The sequence below is a fragment of the Amphiprion ocellaris genome, chromosome 20 (assembly GCF_022539595.1).
Source record: "Amphiprion ocellaris isolate individual 3 ecotype Okinawa chromosome 20, ASM2253959v1, whole genome shotgun sequence".
Classification (NCBI taxonomy): Eukaryota; Metazoa; Chordata; class Actinopteri; family Pomacentridae; genus Amphiprion; species Amphiprion ocellaris.
The window spans coordinates 3,195,060-3,213,951 of record NC_072785.1 but is presented as its reverse complement, the minus strand read 5'-3'; the positions used below and the strand labels follow the sequence as shown (position 1 = coordinate 3,213,951).

The 18,892-nt window shown below is 37.8% G+C and overlaps 1 protein-coding gene across 2 annotated transcripts in view; it reads right to left on the bottom strand.

Annotated features, from left to right (window-relative positions):
* Nucleotides 1–585: 585 nt before the first annotated feature.
* The window catches only part of pdss2 (prenyl (decaprenyl) diphosphate synthase, subunit 2), a 51,138-nt gene continuing 32,831 nt past the window's right edge, over nucleotides 586–18,892 (bottom strand). For both annotated transcript variants that reach the window (XM_055006065.1, XM_055006066.1), the window contains exons 4-8: nucleotides 17,800–17,874; nucleotides 15,546–15,719; nucleotides 12,198–12,329; nucleotides 6,756–6,791; nucleotides 586–936 (exon numbers count right to left, since the gene is read on the bottom strand). In XM_055006065.1, the coding sequence (XP_054862040.1) occupies nucleotides 781–936; nucleotides 6,756–6,791; nucleotides 12,198–12,329; nucleotides 15,546–15,719; nucleotides 17,800–17,874 (573 nt within the window). In that variant the 3' untranslated portion in view covers nucleotides 586–780. The remainder of the gene's footprint in view (nucleotides 937–6,755; nucleotides 6,792–12,197; nucleotides 12,330–15,545; nucleotides 15,720–17,799; nucleotides 17,875–18,892) is intronic.

Sequence of the window (18,892 nt, the reverse complement as noted above, 5' to 3'; positions counted from 1 at the left end):
GGGGAGAGGCTGGGTGACCTTTCCCCGCCCCTGGGCTGACTTGGATCACATACAGCGGCACGGGGACGGACATAAGAAGGCAACATAGATGACATTACTCCTGATTCACACTAGTTCCTGCTGTACAGAAAGGATCAAGCCAAATTCCATTAGAAACTACCAACTTCTTTTTGCAGCTGTGCTTATCAGCAGAGGTTCATACCTGGTAGAACATGACTTTGAGACATTTTTACATCTGGTTTGGTGTCACTCTTTAATTTGGCAAACACCCACTACATCCAGCAGCTACGATTTCAGCATCATCTGAGCTGAGCAGTCATGAGCGGGATGAACTGACGCTAAAAAATGAATTTTAGTCAGAATAAGTACTGCTTGGTGCATCATTTGCTGTTCATGGCACATTTTCCAGATGACAATAACAATTCTTCAAAACATCTTAAATTACGTTCTGCCTGGTATGTGCCTTTGCTGATAAGCAAGGTAACAATAACCTGCCAGGTTTAAAAATGCAGCCTGGCGTGATGTTTTCTCCATGCAGCAGAGGAAGGGTATGCATCAGAGCCAACAAAACACATGACATGATGCTGAAGTAATGTGTTTTTATTTAATGACGGCCATTTATAGATACTGCATTCTGATGAAGAGTTTCTCCAGACATAAACCAGCATCTGGATCACAACAAGTTCATTTGTCTCTGAAGTGTCATCTGTTCACCGGATCTCATCCTCTGCAGACAAAGACACTCCGGGCTGCACAGGAGTGTGTGTCTGTGTGTCCAGGTCAGAATTTGGTGATGGCGGAGGCGATGTTCTCCAAGGCGGATCGAGCCTCGGAGGAGGGGAAAGCCTGGATGGCCTCCAGAGCCTTGTTGCTATGGTAACAGCACAAGTCCATCGCTGAGCTCACGCCTTTCTCCGACTTAACTGCTGCCAAAAGCTGTAGAAGGATGAAAACACACATTAGTTTGTCATGTTTGTGTCACTCCCGTTACTATCCAGCTGTCAACACAATAAACCATTAAGAGCCAGAGAAAGTTAGCCGACTCTTAAAGTGAGGGGAAAAACTGGATGGAAGACAAGCATTTCTCTTAATACCACGAAGCCTTGGTCCAGCAGTCATGTCTGTTTGCATGCTGCCCCTGGTTCCACTGAAGGCACATCAGCACATTTAGATACGAGGGGAAAACTTCCCAATCACCACTGAGCTGTGTTTTAAATGTCTAACAATGAGAGGGTAAATGCCCTGGATCGTTTGTCTCTGCAGGTGTTACTGACATCGCTCACAGCTCTCTGCTTTTTTCAGTTGACTAATGATGGCAACAGTTCACAGGACTGGTGCACAGCCAGCTTCTGCAGTAATCCAGGTAATGATTTGATTTGATGTGAATGAACTCAAGTGTGAAGCATGGAAATTAGAATTCCTCACCAATGCAACAATATTGGTTGTATTTGTCATTACTTTTTATGCTCAGTCCTCTCTATGGAATGTGTGAAAGATTTGAATTCCTAAATGATTTTTAATTTTAAACACAGCCCACACCTCCACAGGCAGCACATACATCTCATACAAGAGGAAGCAGAAAATATCGAGTCAGATCAGCCCAGACAGAGAGCTGGAAGTATGAATTTGGGCATCTCTTTGTGTCTTCCTGTTGCTGTGTTGGGACATCTTTTTGCTGAGGGCATTTTACCTCATGAATTCTGGAGGTGGAAAGCCCCGTAGGCCTTCCTTCTTTAAAAAAAAAAAAACAACAAAAAAATGCTTCTAGTGTTGAACTCACCCTGGCTGCTTATTTAATGTAATAAAGGTTATTTTTCCTCACTCATTTTACACCATCTGATCTGTGACCCTCGTGTCTTAATATCCCTGTTTGCACGTTACATTTGGTGAAGCTGGTAAGTTCCTCATCCTGTTCTTTCCTTTTGTCTTCACAGCTTCACATCCCTCCTGTGCATTCTGATCTCATCAATATTCAGGTGTAGCACATGAGACGAATCTACACTGTATATGTGAGAACGCTGGGTGGGACATCTTTCAGTTAAAAAGAATCAGGATCACATTAAAAAAAATCATATTTTGTTTATTTTTCATCATTTTGATGTTTAGAGGTTGATTAGTACAGCGACTGTAGGATCTACACTGATCATTAGTAATCAAAAACCAATTAACTGATACTTAGTGTTGCAGTAAAAATGAAAAATTTGGTGATGTTTTGCATTTGTTTAATTAAAAGATAACTTTTCAACATTTATTCTAAAGTATATACAGGCGATTACTTTTCAAATGTAACCAATCAGACAGTACTGGAAATACAGGAGTAGTGGCTACAAGCAGAGAGCAGTGTAAGAAAGATGGATACAGCCTTTGGGTCTGAAAAGGGAACCCAACATAAAGGTGTCTTCAAGCTGCATTCTTTCCAGTGGCCAGCAGAGGGCAACTTGTCCGGTCCAAAAAAGAAATCCAATTGTCAAGAAGTCTATGAGAAAATGACCCAGCTTCATCGCTGATCTGTTACCTCAGAAAACATTTCGCTAATTAGTTTATTGCTTCAATTGCTAGTTTCAAGACTTCTTGAACAAAGCATGTTGCTTAGTTAGTAAGTTATGGTCCCAACTGGAGTAAATAAACAAATAATAAACAATATTTTTGGGTATGTTTTAGGTAAGTCTGTCAGATCCACAGAATCGCTCAACATGCTCATTTTCAATCCAGCAAGAATTCAATCGCCAAATTCCACCTCAAGGCTTCAAAACGGTCGTCCACAACCCCGTCAGTTGCTATGTCCATCTTTTATACAGTCATGGAAAAAATGATTAGACCACCCTTGTTTTCTTCAATTTCTTGTTCATTTCAATGCCTGATACCACTAAAGGTTTATTACCTGAAGAATACAATAAACATCACGAAAAATGCAGCTGATTCCATAATACTTGATGTCCTGTTTGACGTGCTTCAGCTTCATTGTATTCCCAGGGTATATAAGAGAACATTTCATGTCATCAGCAGCACATGTAAAGGTCTAGAGTGGTTTCCTGCTTACATTCAAGCTGTAGCACAACTCAGAAGTTGTCAGCTCTCACATAACGCCTAAAACTAAAGAATTATGTGAAGCCACAAAGGCAGCCATCTTGGCACTGCTGGAAATTGGTCTGAGTGAGAGACAGGTAGAGAAAAAACTGAAGATCTCCAAGACAGCCGTTCATTACACCAAGAAAAAACAAGCCCAACACGGTTCTACCAAACTGCTAGCTGGTCAGGAAACGTCTTTCTACCCACCAGATGACAGGAATCATCCTCAGACCTCCATGGACCTTAATAATGAGTGCACACTGTGGAGAAATGTGACTTGTTTAGCAAGGACAGTTGGAAAGCGACTTGTTGAAGCTGGTCTGAAGTCACACAGGGCAGGAAGAAGCCCTTCATCAAGGAAAGGCAGAGGAAAGCCCAGTTACTCTTTGCTGGGATCACAAGGATTGGACTGTTGATGATTGGACTAAGGTTCTCTTCAGGGATGAATCCAGTTTTCAGTTGATGTCCACTCCAGCCAACTTACTGGTTAGGAGGAAGCCTGGAGAAGCTACAAACCAGACTGTCTGCCCCTACAGTAAAACATGGGGGTGGATCAGTGACCATCTGGGGTAGTTTCAGTCTGGGTGGAACAGGACAAATGAACCAGGTCATGTACAGGGCTACTCTTGAAAACAGTCATCAGCTGGAAAACTCTTTCCTGCCTCCAATGACTGGATTTTCCAACAAGACAATGCCCCTTACCACACGGCGAGGTCAGGTAAAGCCTGGATGGAGAACCAGAACATTGGAACCATGCCTTGGCTGCTCAATCACCAGATCTAAATCCAATTGAAAACCTGTGGAAAGTCATCAAACGGAAAATGTAGAACCCCAAGCCCAAAAACAAAGCAAATTAGTTAGAATTAGTGCAACAGGAATGGGCTGCTGTGACACCAGAACAATGTCAGAAGCTGGTGGAGAGCATGACAAGATGTATAGCTGCAGTCATCAGAAACAATGGTTATGAATCAGTACTAACTCCTGTGTGGATCATGGCACTAAAACAGAAAAGAAAACAGGAATTCTAAAAGCTGTTTTTGGCAAAACAATGCCATAGATATTGATGGAAGAACTGAAGTGACTTTGGTTATTATCAAGAAACCCCATGGAAAATGTCTGATATCAGCTCTGAAACTAAACTCTTACGAGCTATTTTTGTAGTTATTATTATATTTGTCCAAACAAATGTACCTTTAGTGGTACCAGGCATTAAAATGAACAAGAAATTGAAGAAAACAAAGGTGGTCTCATTATGTTTTCCTCGGGTATATGATGGAGAGAGATGGCAGCATCAGAGACAAAGCAGCGCATATTTAAATGTATATATTTAATCTGGAATTAGCTCCAAAATAACAAAACTAATAAGCAGAATGAGGTCAGTATCAGATTTGATACTGATCACTGTTTTATCACATTTCAGCCAATCAGAAGCCTCCACATCTGTCGGCTACATGTTGAAGTTGCAGGTTATAGGAGCCATAGTGAGAGCTTTTTCTACTCCTCATATTGTCATGGACTTAACATTTTTCATATTTATAAGGAATAAAATTGTGCTGTGAAGGTAATTCTGTCTCAGTGAGTGCACCGGAAAAAATGCCCCTCTCAAAACAAGGAAAAAAACTTAATTCAAGGAACTTTGACCCTGAAATAAGTGAAAAATCTGCCAATAGAACAAGTGAAAAATGGCTTGGTAAGATTTCTTGAAAGAAGATATGATATTTAGAATATTGAGATCTTAACCCTTGTGTCGTCCTGCAGGTCAAAACTGACCCGTTTTAAAGTTTGAAAATGCGGGAAAAAAAATCCATTTTCACAGTGAAACTTCTGATGTCCACATTTTCAACATTTTTGGGAAATCTTTCAACATTTTTGGTGGAAAAAAAAGAAATGTTAAAAACGTTTCTTAAGAACATTCACAAAAAAATCAATGAAAATCCAGCGAATTTCGCTGGATTTTGGTAGATTTTTTTTCTGAATGTTCTTAAAGAAAATATTAGAAGTTTTACTGATATATATATATAATCACTTTAAATATTTTTAGGATTTTTTTGGAAGATTTTTACTCATTTTTTGAAAATACTGACAAGAATTTTCTTGCCAAATTTGGCGGATTTTTTAAAAATAAAACTTTTAAGGGAAACTTTTAAGGAATTATTGGAGTTTTCTTCCTGAAGGTTTTGCAAATTTTCAGAAATTTGGGGAATTTTTTTTGCTGAATTTTTTCAGACAAGAAAACAATATTTTTTGGTGCCTGTAAATGAGGACAGCAGGAGGGTTAAAATTAGCTGGGAAAACTTATTTTAAGCTATGTATTACCAGGATTGTCAAGCTTAGGTGTCTTAAAATAAGCTACACATGCTAAAAAAAAACTGTAGTTTTTTCACTCAAAAATTTATTTTTGCTTTCATGTAACCTCCTAATTTGAGATGTATTAAATTTATTTTGAGTTTTCTTGTAAAATACAACTCAAAACAAGATAATTTCAAGATTGTTATAAGTTACTTAATAATATTAACTTGACTTAAGATATTTAAGATGCATTGTCTTAAAACAAGTTCCTCCATCTGCTGAAATGTCTCTTGTTAAGTGAATTTATTTTAAATCGAGTGGGATGAGACATTTTGACTAAAAATAAGACAAACAGACTTGGTAAGATTTGGAGTTTTTGCAGTGTGGGTGAAGCTGCTGGATGACAGCCACGCTAATTTCTTTCATATAGTCAGATTTTCATATCAATACAGCCAAAATATTAATGTCTTCAAATAAGCCCAATCCAGTCCACATTTCTCTTCCATAATGATCAGATTTACAGCTGGCAGAGCTGTTTACTACAATGTTTGTTTTTTTGGGTGGTGGTGCTGCGACTTGGGAGTGAAAGACTAATAGATTGAAAGCACAACAGTACCAAGGGGGAGTTTCTGGAAACATTTGTTGTCATTTATCAGAGCTAATGGATGCTGGCAGATGCTGCATCATGTGCATTTGTGGATAAAAATACAGGTAGTTGCTCTAATTGTTATGCGTTCCTATCTTTGAGCTGAATCATTGCAAAGTTTTCTGCTTTATCCTCCCCAAAATCTCACTTCCCTCCCCCCATCCTGCTCTCATCTTTCCTCCTCGCCTCCCCTCACCTCTCCTTCCTCGCAAACTTCTCCGCAGGTCTGCTGAAGGAGATTCTCTCACAATGCCACCGTCTCAGAGCCTCAGTGTCTCCTCCACAAATAGGCCTCGGTAACTAATCCTTCCTGCTCTCGTTTCAGACGGGACCAGATAACCGCCCCACCTCCCTCCCAACACCATCAGACCCCTCCTCTGGAGCTTCAGTCTCTCTTTGCACCCCTATCGGTCCCCTCCTTGCTCCGCACATTGACTTTGGGAAGCTCGTTTCTCAACTTTGATTTAGGTTACAGTGAAAAGACATCCTGTTTCTCTTTGATGGCTCTGTCAGACGCAGTGCCAGACAGTAAAAGGGGAAACGAAGAAACACAACAAAGAGAAAGGCCATCTTAGAGACTGACACCGTAATTTTCTGAAAATATGTGTGAAATGTAACTGAAAAGCAACAAAGGTGGTGAGGAGTAAGAGTAACATGTGCGTAACATTGTGAATTAAGGGTTAATTAAGAGTTCATAGCTCCATGAAGAGGCAGATTCTGAATAGAAGAGTACATAGAGCAGCATGCTTACCTTTGAGTAATCCACTTGGTTTCTGAAAGTTTTCGCCTTGAAGAGAAGGAAAAAAACGAGTGAAATTACTCAGGATTCTGAGGCTGTTTCAACATCATGCTCCACAACTTTTTAATTGACTGTTAAAGGTACGACTTGATGAAAGTGAATTCAAAAGCAGCACATTTTTACATCTTCAAACTTCTTGAAGGCAAAAAATGGAATTCATTGTAATTCTTTTCATCTGTAATATAAAAAGCACAAAAATACAAAAAGAAAATACAATAAAATATACAAAAAATACAAACTACAAAATCTAATACTTAATTTGAATTATTTATGTCCTAAAAAGTCACTTCAAACCAACAAAGGGTTTTAATTCACATTCTGAAGGATATAATGTCCAGGTCTTGGGGACGACATGCTTGTCATTCGACCATCTTCTGACAAGTTTTCAGTAAAATAAAGTACTGAACTGACCATGATATAGAGTGAAAGAAACACTTTCAGTTCCGATGAGATGAACTGATCCAACCCTAAACCACTTGAGTACACCTGTTATGCAAGTAACATTTAAAGAATCTTTATCTGGATCAGAGGTAATTTAGTCAAACCTCCTTTTCTTTCTTTAGCAATCTCCGTGGATAGCTCAGCCATGCGTCCTGCTTTATTCTAAACATCTGGTCATAGTTTAGGAAATGTTCCTTCTATATTCTCTTTCACCCGGCCCTGCTAAGCCTTTTTGTGCCTGGCGTTGAATGTAATTCAGTTTTGCTAACATTATTATGGATTTAAGCTTCTTTTACATCTTTAAAAAGAAAAAAAACTATTCAACATATTTTATCTAGCACTATTGTCGTGACAGTAACTGTGGAGTATCGTCAAAAAAGCAGCATGTTTTCTTGGATCCATGTAAATGCTGGTTAGTTGCTTTGGCTTCAAACAAAAAAACAATAAGAATTTTTTTAATTGAAAGTGTCTTTCTGTATTTTTGTGTTTTTGCATTGTGCAGAATAAGTTAATCTGCAGGCTTTAAACAGTGCCGGCTTAATACAAAGGTTAGGGGCTGTATCTGGTCCAGATCTGGAATGAAGATGCTCACAGGGTCTAAGAATCAGACTAATTCCTGGGTAGGTTTTCTGTCGATCAGGCGAGGAAGAATCTGGGGTGCCGATGAAATCACAATGTGAGGGAAAACCTTCAATCATTTTTGACAGTTTGGTTAATATTTGTGCAAAACTTCTGTCACTGAAATATGAAATGTTCTTTTAAGATGCATTTTACATAGATGTTTTTGCACAAAGTTACTTTTTTTAATGTTAAATACAGCCTTTTTAATTTTTCCCCTTATGGTTATTGATTTTGATGGGTTTGTTTTGTGTTACAGCCGTGATCAGCTATCTATCTATCTATCTATCTATCTATCTATCTATCTATCTATCTATCTATCTATCTATCTATCTATCTATCTATCTTGAATCAATCTATCTAGAATCAATCTATCTATCTAGAATCAATCTATCTAAAATCAATCTATCTAAAATCAATCTGTCTATCTAGAATCAATCTATCTATCTAGAATCAATCAATCTATCTAGAATCAATCTATCTAGAATCAACCAATCTATCTAGAATCACTCTATCATTTATCTTGAATCAATCTATCTAGAATCAATCTATCCATCCATCTATTTAGAATCAATCTATCTATCTAGCATCAATCAATCTATCTATCTATCTATCTATCTATCTATCTATCTATCTATCTATCTATCTATCTATCTATCTATCTATCTATCTATCTATCTATCTAGAATCAATCTATCTATCATCTATCTAGAATCAATCCATCTACCTAGAATCGATCCATCTACCTAGAATCGATCCATCTAGAATCTATCCATCTATCTAGAATCTATCCATCTATCCATCCATCTATCCATCTGTCCATCTAGAATCTATCCATCTATCCATCCATCTATCCATCTGTCCATCTAGAATATATCCATCTATCCATCCATCTATCCATCCATCCATCTATCCATCTATCCATCTATCCATCCATCTATCCATCCATCCATCCATCCATCCATCCATCCATCTATCCATCTATCCATCTATCCATCCATCCATCTATCCATCCATCCATCTATCCATCTATCCATCCATCTATCCATCTATCTATCCATCTATCCATCCATCCATCCATCTATCCATCTATCCATCCATCCATCCATCCATCCATCTATCCATCTATCTATCCAGCTATCTAGTTTAACCCACAACAGGAACAAACTCTTTGCCCTCGATGTTTCTGAACTGGAATGCCATCCTGAAACAACCACCCTCCTCCTGTCTCTGTAGTAGACGTTGCAGTGCAAGGCTGATGCAATTCCAGATTCAACATTGTCTTCATTTGACAAATGTCAAATTATCCAACATATAATCAAATCCAGATGCAAATCGTCTCCAGCGAGAGGGGCAATAAATTTGGCACATGTTAAGTATCTGTGTGACAGACTGTATAGACAAGATGAACCCACCAGCTGGAAACATGTTTACTCAAGTACCAGATCAAGGAAACATAGAATAATTGTTTTATATCTCAAATATATATTCTTTTCACCTTATAGTGGGATGCTTATTATGTCGCTGTGCTGGTAACAGCCTAAGGCCAACGCTTTATGTTTCAGGTTGTACCTCCTGAAGGCCTGGAGGAACTTTCTTCCAACATGGCACTGTTGCTGATGAACTGATTCCATTTTATTCAAAGGTCGCTGTCACCTCACTAAACGCATTTCTGGCCACCTCCTGAGTTCATGTACTAATTCTGACAACATTTTACACAAATGTCGAAGAGGACAATAACAATCAAGTGATGAAACTTTAAATCCAAAAGGCTAAAGGTCAAGACATGAATTTAAACTGCAGTCTGACTGGCAGTAATTCTACTTCTATACAAGAAGCAAACTTCAACAGAGGGTGCAGTTAATTTTTTAATTACACCTGTTACACTTTAACTGCATGAAGACTTATGAGTTCAGCAAAGAACTCTGTATTTTATATGAGTCTGAGCGTATTTAATGTGAAATATAATAATGGACACTAGATCAAAGTGGCATATCGTTTCAATCTGAACAGTCCTTTAACACATAGGTGTCAAAGTTTAGGGTCAAACACATGTCAAACCGAGTCATCACATTTAATATTTTTTGTAAAATTCTGAACACTCAATGTCTTCTTGAAGATTCTGACTCACAGACATCAGTGTGTGGTTTATATTTTCCCTAGCATTGCCCTTCAGCACTTGTTGCTGAGTCTCTTCGTCTTTAGAAAACACAGAGAAGACTGAGATGAGCTGAGAGAGGCTACTTTCTGTTTGATTAACCTGATTAACCCTCCTGTTGTCTTCATTTGCAATTTTTTGGTGAATGTTCTTAAGAAACATTTTTAACATTTCTTTTTTCCACCATTAAATGTTCAAAGATTTCCCAGAAATGTTGAAAATGTGAACATCAGAAGCTTCACTGGGAAAACATTTTTTCCCCCACATTTTCAAACTTTAAAATGGGTCAATTTTGACCTGCAGCACGACACGAGGGTTAAACTTATTTTGAGTTTTCTTGTAAAATTCAAATCAAAACAAGGTAATTTCAAGATTGTTTGACTTAACAAGATATTTAAGATGCACAAGTCCTTCCATCTGCTGAAATGCCCCTTCTTAAGTGAATTTATCTTAAATTAAGTGGGATAAACATTTTGACTAAAAATAAGACAAATAGACTTGGTAAGATTTGGAGTTTTTGCAGTGTAGCCCTGTGATAGACTGTTACCTGTCCAGGGTGTCAGGTGGGATAGGCTCCAGCCCCCTGCGACCTTTGTGAGGATTAAACGGTATAGCTAATGGATGGACCAGAATCTTTTTTTAAAAAAATGTTTTTGTTACCCTGCCTTTCTGTTTTTAAGGTTTAGTGTGAGTTTGAGGTAAATCCTTTGAGGTTCTGGTCATGAAGCCTCCTCTTGATTGGTGAGAAGCAACACGTATGCCTGCATACCTGAAGGGTTTTTAGTCACCATGCCAACAAACACTTCTTTCAGAGCCCAACTGGTCTCTTTCTGAAGCAATAAATAAAATATAGATAATTTTGCTTTTGAGCCTCATTAATATCGTGTTTAGCTGCACAGTCACCTCTTCACTGATCACACTGGCAGACTAATCTGACTGGCAACTCTCACTCAACTGAGTCTAGTGTTCATGGCTCTAATATGGATGAACAAACACTGAAATGAACCAAACATGATTAACCAAGTGTTCAATTACTTTAGAACACAAGAAAAATCAGTGAACCGTCAAAATGAGTGTTAAAAAGGTCTTTAAACACTGATGGAATCCTGAACAAACTGAAGCTGACACTGTGTCTGGACCAGCCTGGATCACCTGGAGCAGACAGATTCTGTCAGAACAGGGGTGTCAAACATGCGGCCCGTGGGCCAAAACCAGCCCACCAGAAGGTCTAATCTAGCCCACAGGACGACTTTGTAAAGTGTAGAAATTACAGAGAAGACATTAACTGCAGATTGTAAATTTATAAAACTATAAATAATTTCTAGACCATGACGAGTTGTTTTGATCGTACAGTAAAATACTAGATTGTTCATTGTTCTTTTGTCATTTTGTGTCTCATTTTTTGTAATGTTTTGTCTTGTTTTTGTTGTTTTTGTCATTTTTTGTCTATTTTTGTCGTTTGTCTCATGTTTTTGTCATTTTGTTTCCATTTTGTCTCATTTGTGTTTTTGTCTTATTTTTGTCATTTTGTGTTTTGCTTTAGTCATTGCTTTGTGTATTGTTTTTGTCATTTTGCTTTGTTAATTTTTTTCTCGCTTCTGTTGTGTAATTTTTTTGTCTCATTTGTCAATTGTTTTGTTGCTGTGCAACTTTTTTGTCTCATTTTTTGTCTTTTCTGCTTTGTTTCGTGTCGTGTGTCATTTTTTTTGTCATTTTGTTTCTTGTTTTTGTCGTTTTGTGTCTCATTTTTGTAATATTTTGTCTTGTTTTTGATGTTTTTTTGTCTTTTTTTAAAGTAAAATACTGCATCATTCAGTTCCAGATAGCTGTGACTAAATGTTGTGTTCCTTTGTCGACACTGTGATCCGGAAGTTGTAATGTGTAAATGATAAACTGAAGCGTGATGTTGTTGAAATTGAATTTATTTTTCTTGACAAATTTCAGGTTGTTCATAATGTTTTGTAAAAAGATGGTTCCTTAAATGTGAATATTTTCAAAATGCACTCTTTTGCACTAAAACAAAGGAAAAATGTGGAGTTATGGTTATTTATAGGTTATTATGCTGTGATGTTACTGGTCCGGTCCACTTGAGATCAGACTGGGCTGAATGTGGAACCTGAACTAAGATGAGTTTCACAGCCCTGTGTTACAATAATAAATACAGTATATCTCTGTACCTGCTGCAGCTGCTGATGCCATGTCTCCTGGCCGACGATCTGACGGTGGAAAACCACCGGGGCGGCGCTGAAGCTGAACGACGCCGGCTCTCCCACGTCACTCTTCATAAACGGCTGCAGGTCAGAGTTCAGCTACAGAAAGGGAGAGAACGTTCGTCAATGAGGAGTCAATCCAGCTGAGATTCTACTTTGTAACTTCCAGGATACCAATTAAACAGTGGTGAAAATGGTTGAGGATACGTTTCGCCTGCCTACACTCTGAGTGACCCTGTTAATGAGCAGCATGACGAACGGGCCGGTGAAACACAGTGAGCCTGATGAGGACGGATCTCCTTCAAAGACCTCTTTTCTGCTTCCTCCCATGCACAGATTCCCTGTAGCCACTGAAGCCTGCAGACCGGCGGCTCCAGGGAGCCTCAGCAGGAGAATGCAGCACGGTGAGCACCATCATTACCAACGGCTTCTAGACTCAGCTGAAAACCTCTGAACCTTAAAAAATGTTTGAGCATCTGCTCTACCTGCCACATTATCATTACATCCTAATGACTTTTAGCTAGAAACAAATCAACTTTCTTCCCAGTTCCACATCTTAACGTCTACCTCTGATGTTAGAATAAAAAGGCACTTAAATCTAATGCTCCCTGTATTTCATCTGTACTTTAGTAAAAATACACTTTGTCCCCTTTCAACCTTATTTTTGCATCAGATCAGCTACAGTGGGAAGCGTCTGATGAAAAGACACAATATTGTTAAATTAAAGGAAGGCCAATTACTCATCCAGGCAGAAGAGGAAAAAGAAGTCACTTCTGCTACATGATCAGTCGCTTCTCTGCTGCACGTTTATTCTTTTACTTTGATTTAACTCGATCAGTCAAAAAAGCAACGTACGTTTGTCAGGAGGGACAAAGTTTCAGGACAGAAATAGATCAAAGATTGTATGGAAGCCCCAGAAAACTGATTTTCGTGGCATAGTGATGCAGTGGTTAGCATTGTCGCCAACTCCACATACCACCTAACCTTCTGAGATTCAATGGAACAGGGAGTGCAGCTTTCCAAATTATTCATACACACCATGTAGTTCTGATCCACTACCACTGCACAAGTGTCCCTGATAATTTTAGCAAAATGTCTGTTTCTGTGTTCACTTTCAGTCAGACTCCAAAATTAACGTTAAAAATGACACTTTCTGGTAAATTCCTGGGTACACACTGTTTTGCGCTACTCCTTGTTTCCTTGAACTTCTACAGCAGAGTGTAAAGTCAGATGAAAGACAGATTAAAAGAAAAACCCTGAACCCCTACAGCGAGGACATGTGACGGCTCTGTGAGGTGTCACTGCTAATCAGTAGTCAACAGCTTCATCCTGTGATGAAACATTCTGTCCTCATGGTAGTGATCTTCTCCAGGGTCACAATACCCTCGTTGTGAGGGCATGGCAGGTCACTGAACGGTTCGATGAGGATCAAACTGTGCAGTCACTTCTGATCTTACATGTTAGACAGCACTCATCAAATGAAAAGCATCTTTTAGAGGAGTGATGATCCCCAGAGTATGTGGCAGCCCAGCACCTTCCTAACCCATCTCATTTAGTTTTTTCTTTTAATGTGTCACACATCTGTAGCATCACTCACAGAGCCAGAGATGTGAAATATGAAAGAACCCCGAAAGATCTGTTAACATTACAAAATTAACGCAATCTGCTACATTGATTTAGTTTAATCGAAAGTTACTTTTTCAACTGCCCTGATATTTCAATGATGACATCAGTTCACAAATACGTGACATCACATGAGTCAATCTATAACTGAGGGACTTCTGAAGTCCATGGGATATATCCTGCATACATTTTTATTGAGTAAAAAAAAAAAAAGTTTTTCTGTGTTCAGTATGATCATGTCTTCACAAATTCCATAATTATTTATTATGGAAACAATCACTTATTAATAAAAAATGACTGGATATCACTAAAATGTCAACTAAATAACATTCAAATTTAATAACAACCACCTTCTAAATAGCTAAACAATAATAAAATGAGTTTATTCAGAAATAGTTTGATTGTTTTCTTTTTATTAAGTTGAGATAATCATGACAGATATTTCTTTTTTGTCAATATATCAAATTTTACATGGAAAATAACAAATTGTATCTGTGTCCAAGAAATCACTTTCCACTAAGTTCCCAATTACAAAAACACCTCTCAAGGAAGTGTGTTAATTCCAGATCACATGACCTGCTCATTTTGAGTTGGTTTTGTGGGCATTTTAGGTCTTTTTGTGGTCATTCTGTTCATTTTTATGGCTGTTTTCAGTCTGTGATAATTATAGGTGTTTTTCTGGTCATTTTGGAGTTACTTTGTGTGTCTCTAGTCATTTTGTGTCTTTATATGATAATTATCTGTCTCACTGAGTCATTTTGTGCTTTTCTGTGGTCATTTTGTGCATTTTTGTGGTCATTTTGTGCCCCTTCGTGGCCATTTTCAGTCTATTTGTGGTAATTTTAGGTGTTTTGTGGTCATTTTGTGTGTCTCTGTGTTCATTTTGAAACTTTTTGTAGTTATTTTGTGTGTCTCTCATCATTTTGTGTCTTTATATGATAGCTATGTGTCTCATTGAGTCATTTTGTGTCGCTCTGTGGTCATTTGTGGTCATTATCAGTCTGTTTGTGGTTGTTTTGTCTTTTTTTTATATTAATTTTGTGTCTCATTGAGTGATTTTGTGTTTTTTCTGTGATCATTTGTGTTATTATATAATACAAAATAAAAAATTACATCTGTGTCCGAAAAATCACTTTCAACAAAGTTCCCCATTACAAAATCACCTCTTCAGGAAGTGTGTTAATTCCAGATCACATGACCTGCTCCACATGATGTCATTTCCTCCTGAAGAAAAGACTGGCCAGACTCCAAGGCTTTCTGAGTTAATTAATATAAAGTAGTTAACAGGTTTACAACAATATCTTTAGAAATAACTTTCAATTTCAATTTTACTCAATTGTATATATAATATTTAGAAGAATCTTTCTCTAAAATACCATGTGGTGTTTGGTTTGAGGCGGCCATGTTGATTTTAGGCCTGAAAACAGCAAAAATGTCAACTATGATACAAGAAGTCTGCAATTATATACTGACCCACATATTACCTAGTGTGCAAAAGACAAAACACGAAGGCAGAAACCTATTGTGAAATCGCGAAAGAGTACGGCGTGTTCCTGCTGCAAACCATCACTTGAAAATCAGTTTGGATTATATTTAAAAGCAGTGTGCTGTTATGGCATTTGGCCTTTATTGATTTATCCATCAAACAACCACCTTACTGATGTTAGACCCTTGGTGGGTGGGTTTACTGACCTTGTGGCCCAGAGACAGGTGCTTGCCGTACTTGTAGGCCACTCTCTGGGACTCCATGTCGTGTCTGGCGAGCTCCATCGCAGCTTGACAGCTCTTGGCGAGCAGCGCCCCGTGCGACAGGAACGTCTGCTCCTCCCACTGCGCCACGTTGACACCATCGATGAGACCGTTGTCCTGCAGAGCAACGAGAGCAGACACCGCAGGCCTGAGCTCTCACTGCTTCTACTGTACAGCTTCAAAGTTCCCACAGAGCTCCTCAATCAAAACAAACCCTCCTTGCGCACCAGTGAGCAACAGCACATTTAACACAGTTAGTTCCTCACGTGTTGTAAAGAGAGGGAAGCACAACCAGAGCAGAACACTCTAAAGCAGGGATGTCAAACATGCGGCCCGTGGGCCAAAACCGGCCCTCCAGAGGGTCCAATTCGGCCCTCAAAGTGTAAAAATTACAGAGAAGACATTAACTATAAATTGCAAATTTGTAAAATTCTAAATTTAAAATAATTTCTAGATCATGACAAGTTGTTTTGATCATAAAGTAGAAAAAGTGGTCTCGTTTGTGTCATTCGTGAACGCTTTGGTTGTTTGTCAAATTTTTTTGGCGCTTTGTAACTTTTGTTGAATTTTTTGTTTTGTTTCGTGTCGCTTGTCTCATTTTTTGCAGTTTTGTGTCTCCCTTTTGTAATATTTTGTCTTGTTTTTGTTGCTTTTTGTCTTTTTTTGTCTGACTTTTGTCACTTGGGTCATGCTTTTGTCATTTTGTTTCTTGCTTTTGTCATTTTGTGTTTCCATTTTGTCTCTTGTCTTATTTTTGTCATTTTCGTTGTTTTGCGCAATTTTTTTGTCACTTTGTTTCTTGCTTTGGTAATTTTTTTGTGAATTTTTTTCAGCTGTGTAACTTTGTTGTCTAATTTTTTGTCTCGTTTGTTTTTTTCTTGTCGTTTGTCTCATTTTTCGCCATTTTGTTTCTCGTTTCTGTAAGATTTTGTCTTGTCTTTGCTGTTCTTTGTCTTTTTTGTCTGACTTTTGTCGTTTTGATCAAAAAGTTATCGTTCGGTTTTGCGTCTTTATAGATAAACTGTGATCTGTAAGTTGTAATGTGTAAATGATAAACTGGCATAATGTTGCTGAAATTGAACTTATTTTTCTTAAGAAATTTCAGGTTGTTCATAATGTTTTGTCAAAAGGGAATTCCTTAAATATGAATTTTTTCAGAATGTATTTTTTTTGCACTAAAACAAAGGAAAGATGTGGAGTTGTGGTTATTTATTGGTTATTATGCTGTGGTTTTACTGGTTCGGTTCACTGGACATCAAACTGGGCTGAATGTGGAACCTGAACTAAGATGAGTTTGACAGCCCTGATATAAAGCAATACAAACCTGAAATGTGTTCTTTAATCTGGTAACGTTCGGCAAATCCTATAATTGAACACAGGTGGAGCAAGGCTGAATAGACGAGTTTGGGACAAATGTTGTAAAATATGCTGTGAATGTCTTGAGAGTAAGAAAAACAATAAAATTCTGTCAGAGTTAGAGTGTTACTGTCCTACCACTGCTGGTAAAAAAAAATAACTAGTTGTAAATTCAGCACAGAACCTAAAAGCACGGAGAGAATAAAGAAAACTCCTGCTCAGTGCAACTTGACAGCATTGTGGTCAATTTGAATAAAGAAAGCCTTTTTTAATTCATTATTTATTAGGAGGTCTTGTTTTTTTTTTCCCGCATTAATAGTCCGCTGGTAGTGCCGAGTGTCAGAACCAATCACAAGGAAGCATTTAGCTTCTACTCTGCTCACAGCAGGAGCCAAATCGTGATCTAAAGGCCCCAAAACTAAGCAACTTTGTTTTCTTGTGGCTTATGAAACAATTCCACCACACTATAATTTTATTAACTTCTTAAAGAACGATGCTGGTGTTGCTACTTTTTCCTTTCACCAGCAAATTCCATGAAAAGACCATAGAGTCTGTTTCTCAGCTCTTTCTGACTTCCTTTCCTTTCCTTTAATCGTGTTCTTTCCAACTGAACATTCAAATCCACAAAAACTGGTCACTGATTGATACATGAATGATGTATTATTGAAAAGCTCTGTCACTTCCCACAAGCTGCTGTAGTTTTTTTAGAAAATGTGACTCAAACAGCGGCAAATAGATCATTTATTGGGCACTATTTTCAGCTGCGTACTAATATTCTAATAATATTCAGCATTGGAAAGTTAAAATCATTTGGATTTAAGAGGAAAAATAAATGATTTACCTCAGTGATGCTGGAATTCTCATAGTAGACTCCTTGAACCAAGTCACCAATGGCGCTAGAGATCAGTTCGACAACCTGCCAAACAGACAAAGAAAGAAAACAGACTATTTTTGAAATGTGTTTTTAGATATTATGAGGCCTTCAAAATAGTACGCGTATATTGATCTTGTTAAATGGTTTTATTGACTCCCGGACATGGGATACATGTTATGGAATACTTATAAAATAAAATATAACATATAATGCATCATTGTAACTAAACAGCAGCACCAGACTGGAATTAAGTAAATGCCATAAAATATTCAGAAAGATGGAACAGTATTCAAAAAAGCACCTAAACCGAACAATTACAGACCTGCCTGGCTGTAAAAGCAGAATTCATTTAAACCCAGATGGGTGATTTAAATAGGACCTTTCTCTTTATTTATTATGCTACAGTCAAACTGGCAAATATCAGCAGAAAGTTAGCAACTTTTCTCCTCTCAACCTAAGACTTTATCCTTTTAAATCACCTTGTTGATTCTGGTATTATTCAAATCAGTAAAACAAAATCCTGTCTGGTTGTCGTACATCTGCTTTTTGATATGGTTTTGTGAACCATACATAAGACAGACCACACAATAGGCAGTCTGATTAAATGAAAAATCCACAGTAGCACATTTAGTGCCAGTCAAACACCTGTAACCATCGACTCATGCAAGGATTCTTCTTCGCTTATACCATTTTCTAAAGTGTAGAATAAAACAAAGGGCATCAAAACTATAAAATAACACATAAATATATTGTAAAGACTAACAAAGCAAAATATGTTACAGATTTTAAAATGAGCAGAAAACCTCTTCAGTCAGGAAGAGTTCTAGCAGCTCTCACAAAACAAAGGTTCTTTAATGGTTCCTGAGAAGGTTTTTCAGTTGTACTGGAGCCACTTGGAGGCAGAGATCAGAGCCGTATCTAATTATTTATACTATCAATCAATCTGTAGGTTACTGTCTCCGTTAATCAGAACAAACTGTGAGAAAAGACATCAGTTACTAAAATCTAACACGAAATTCTGTCTGACGGAGAACCCAAAATATTACCCAGAACCCAGGAA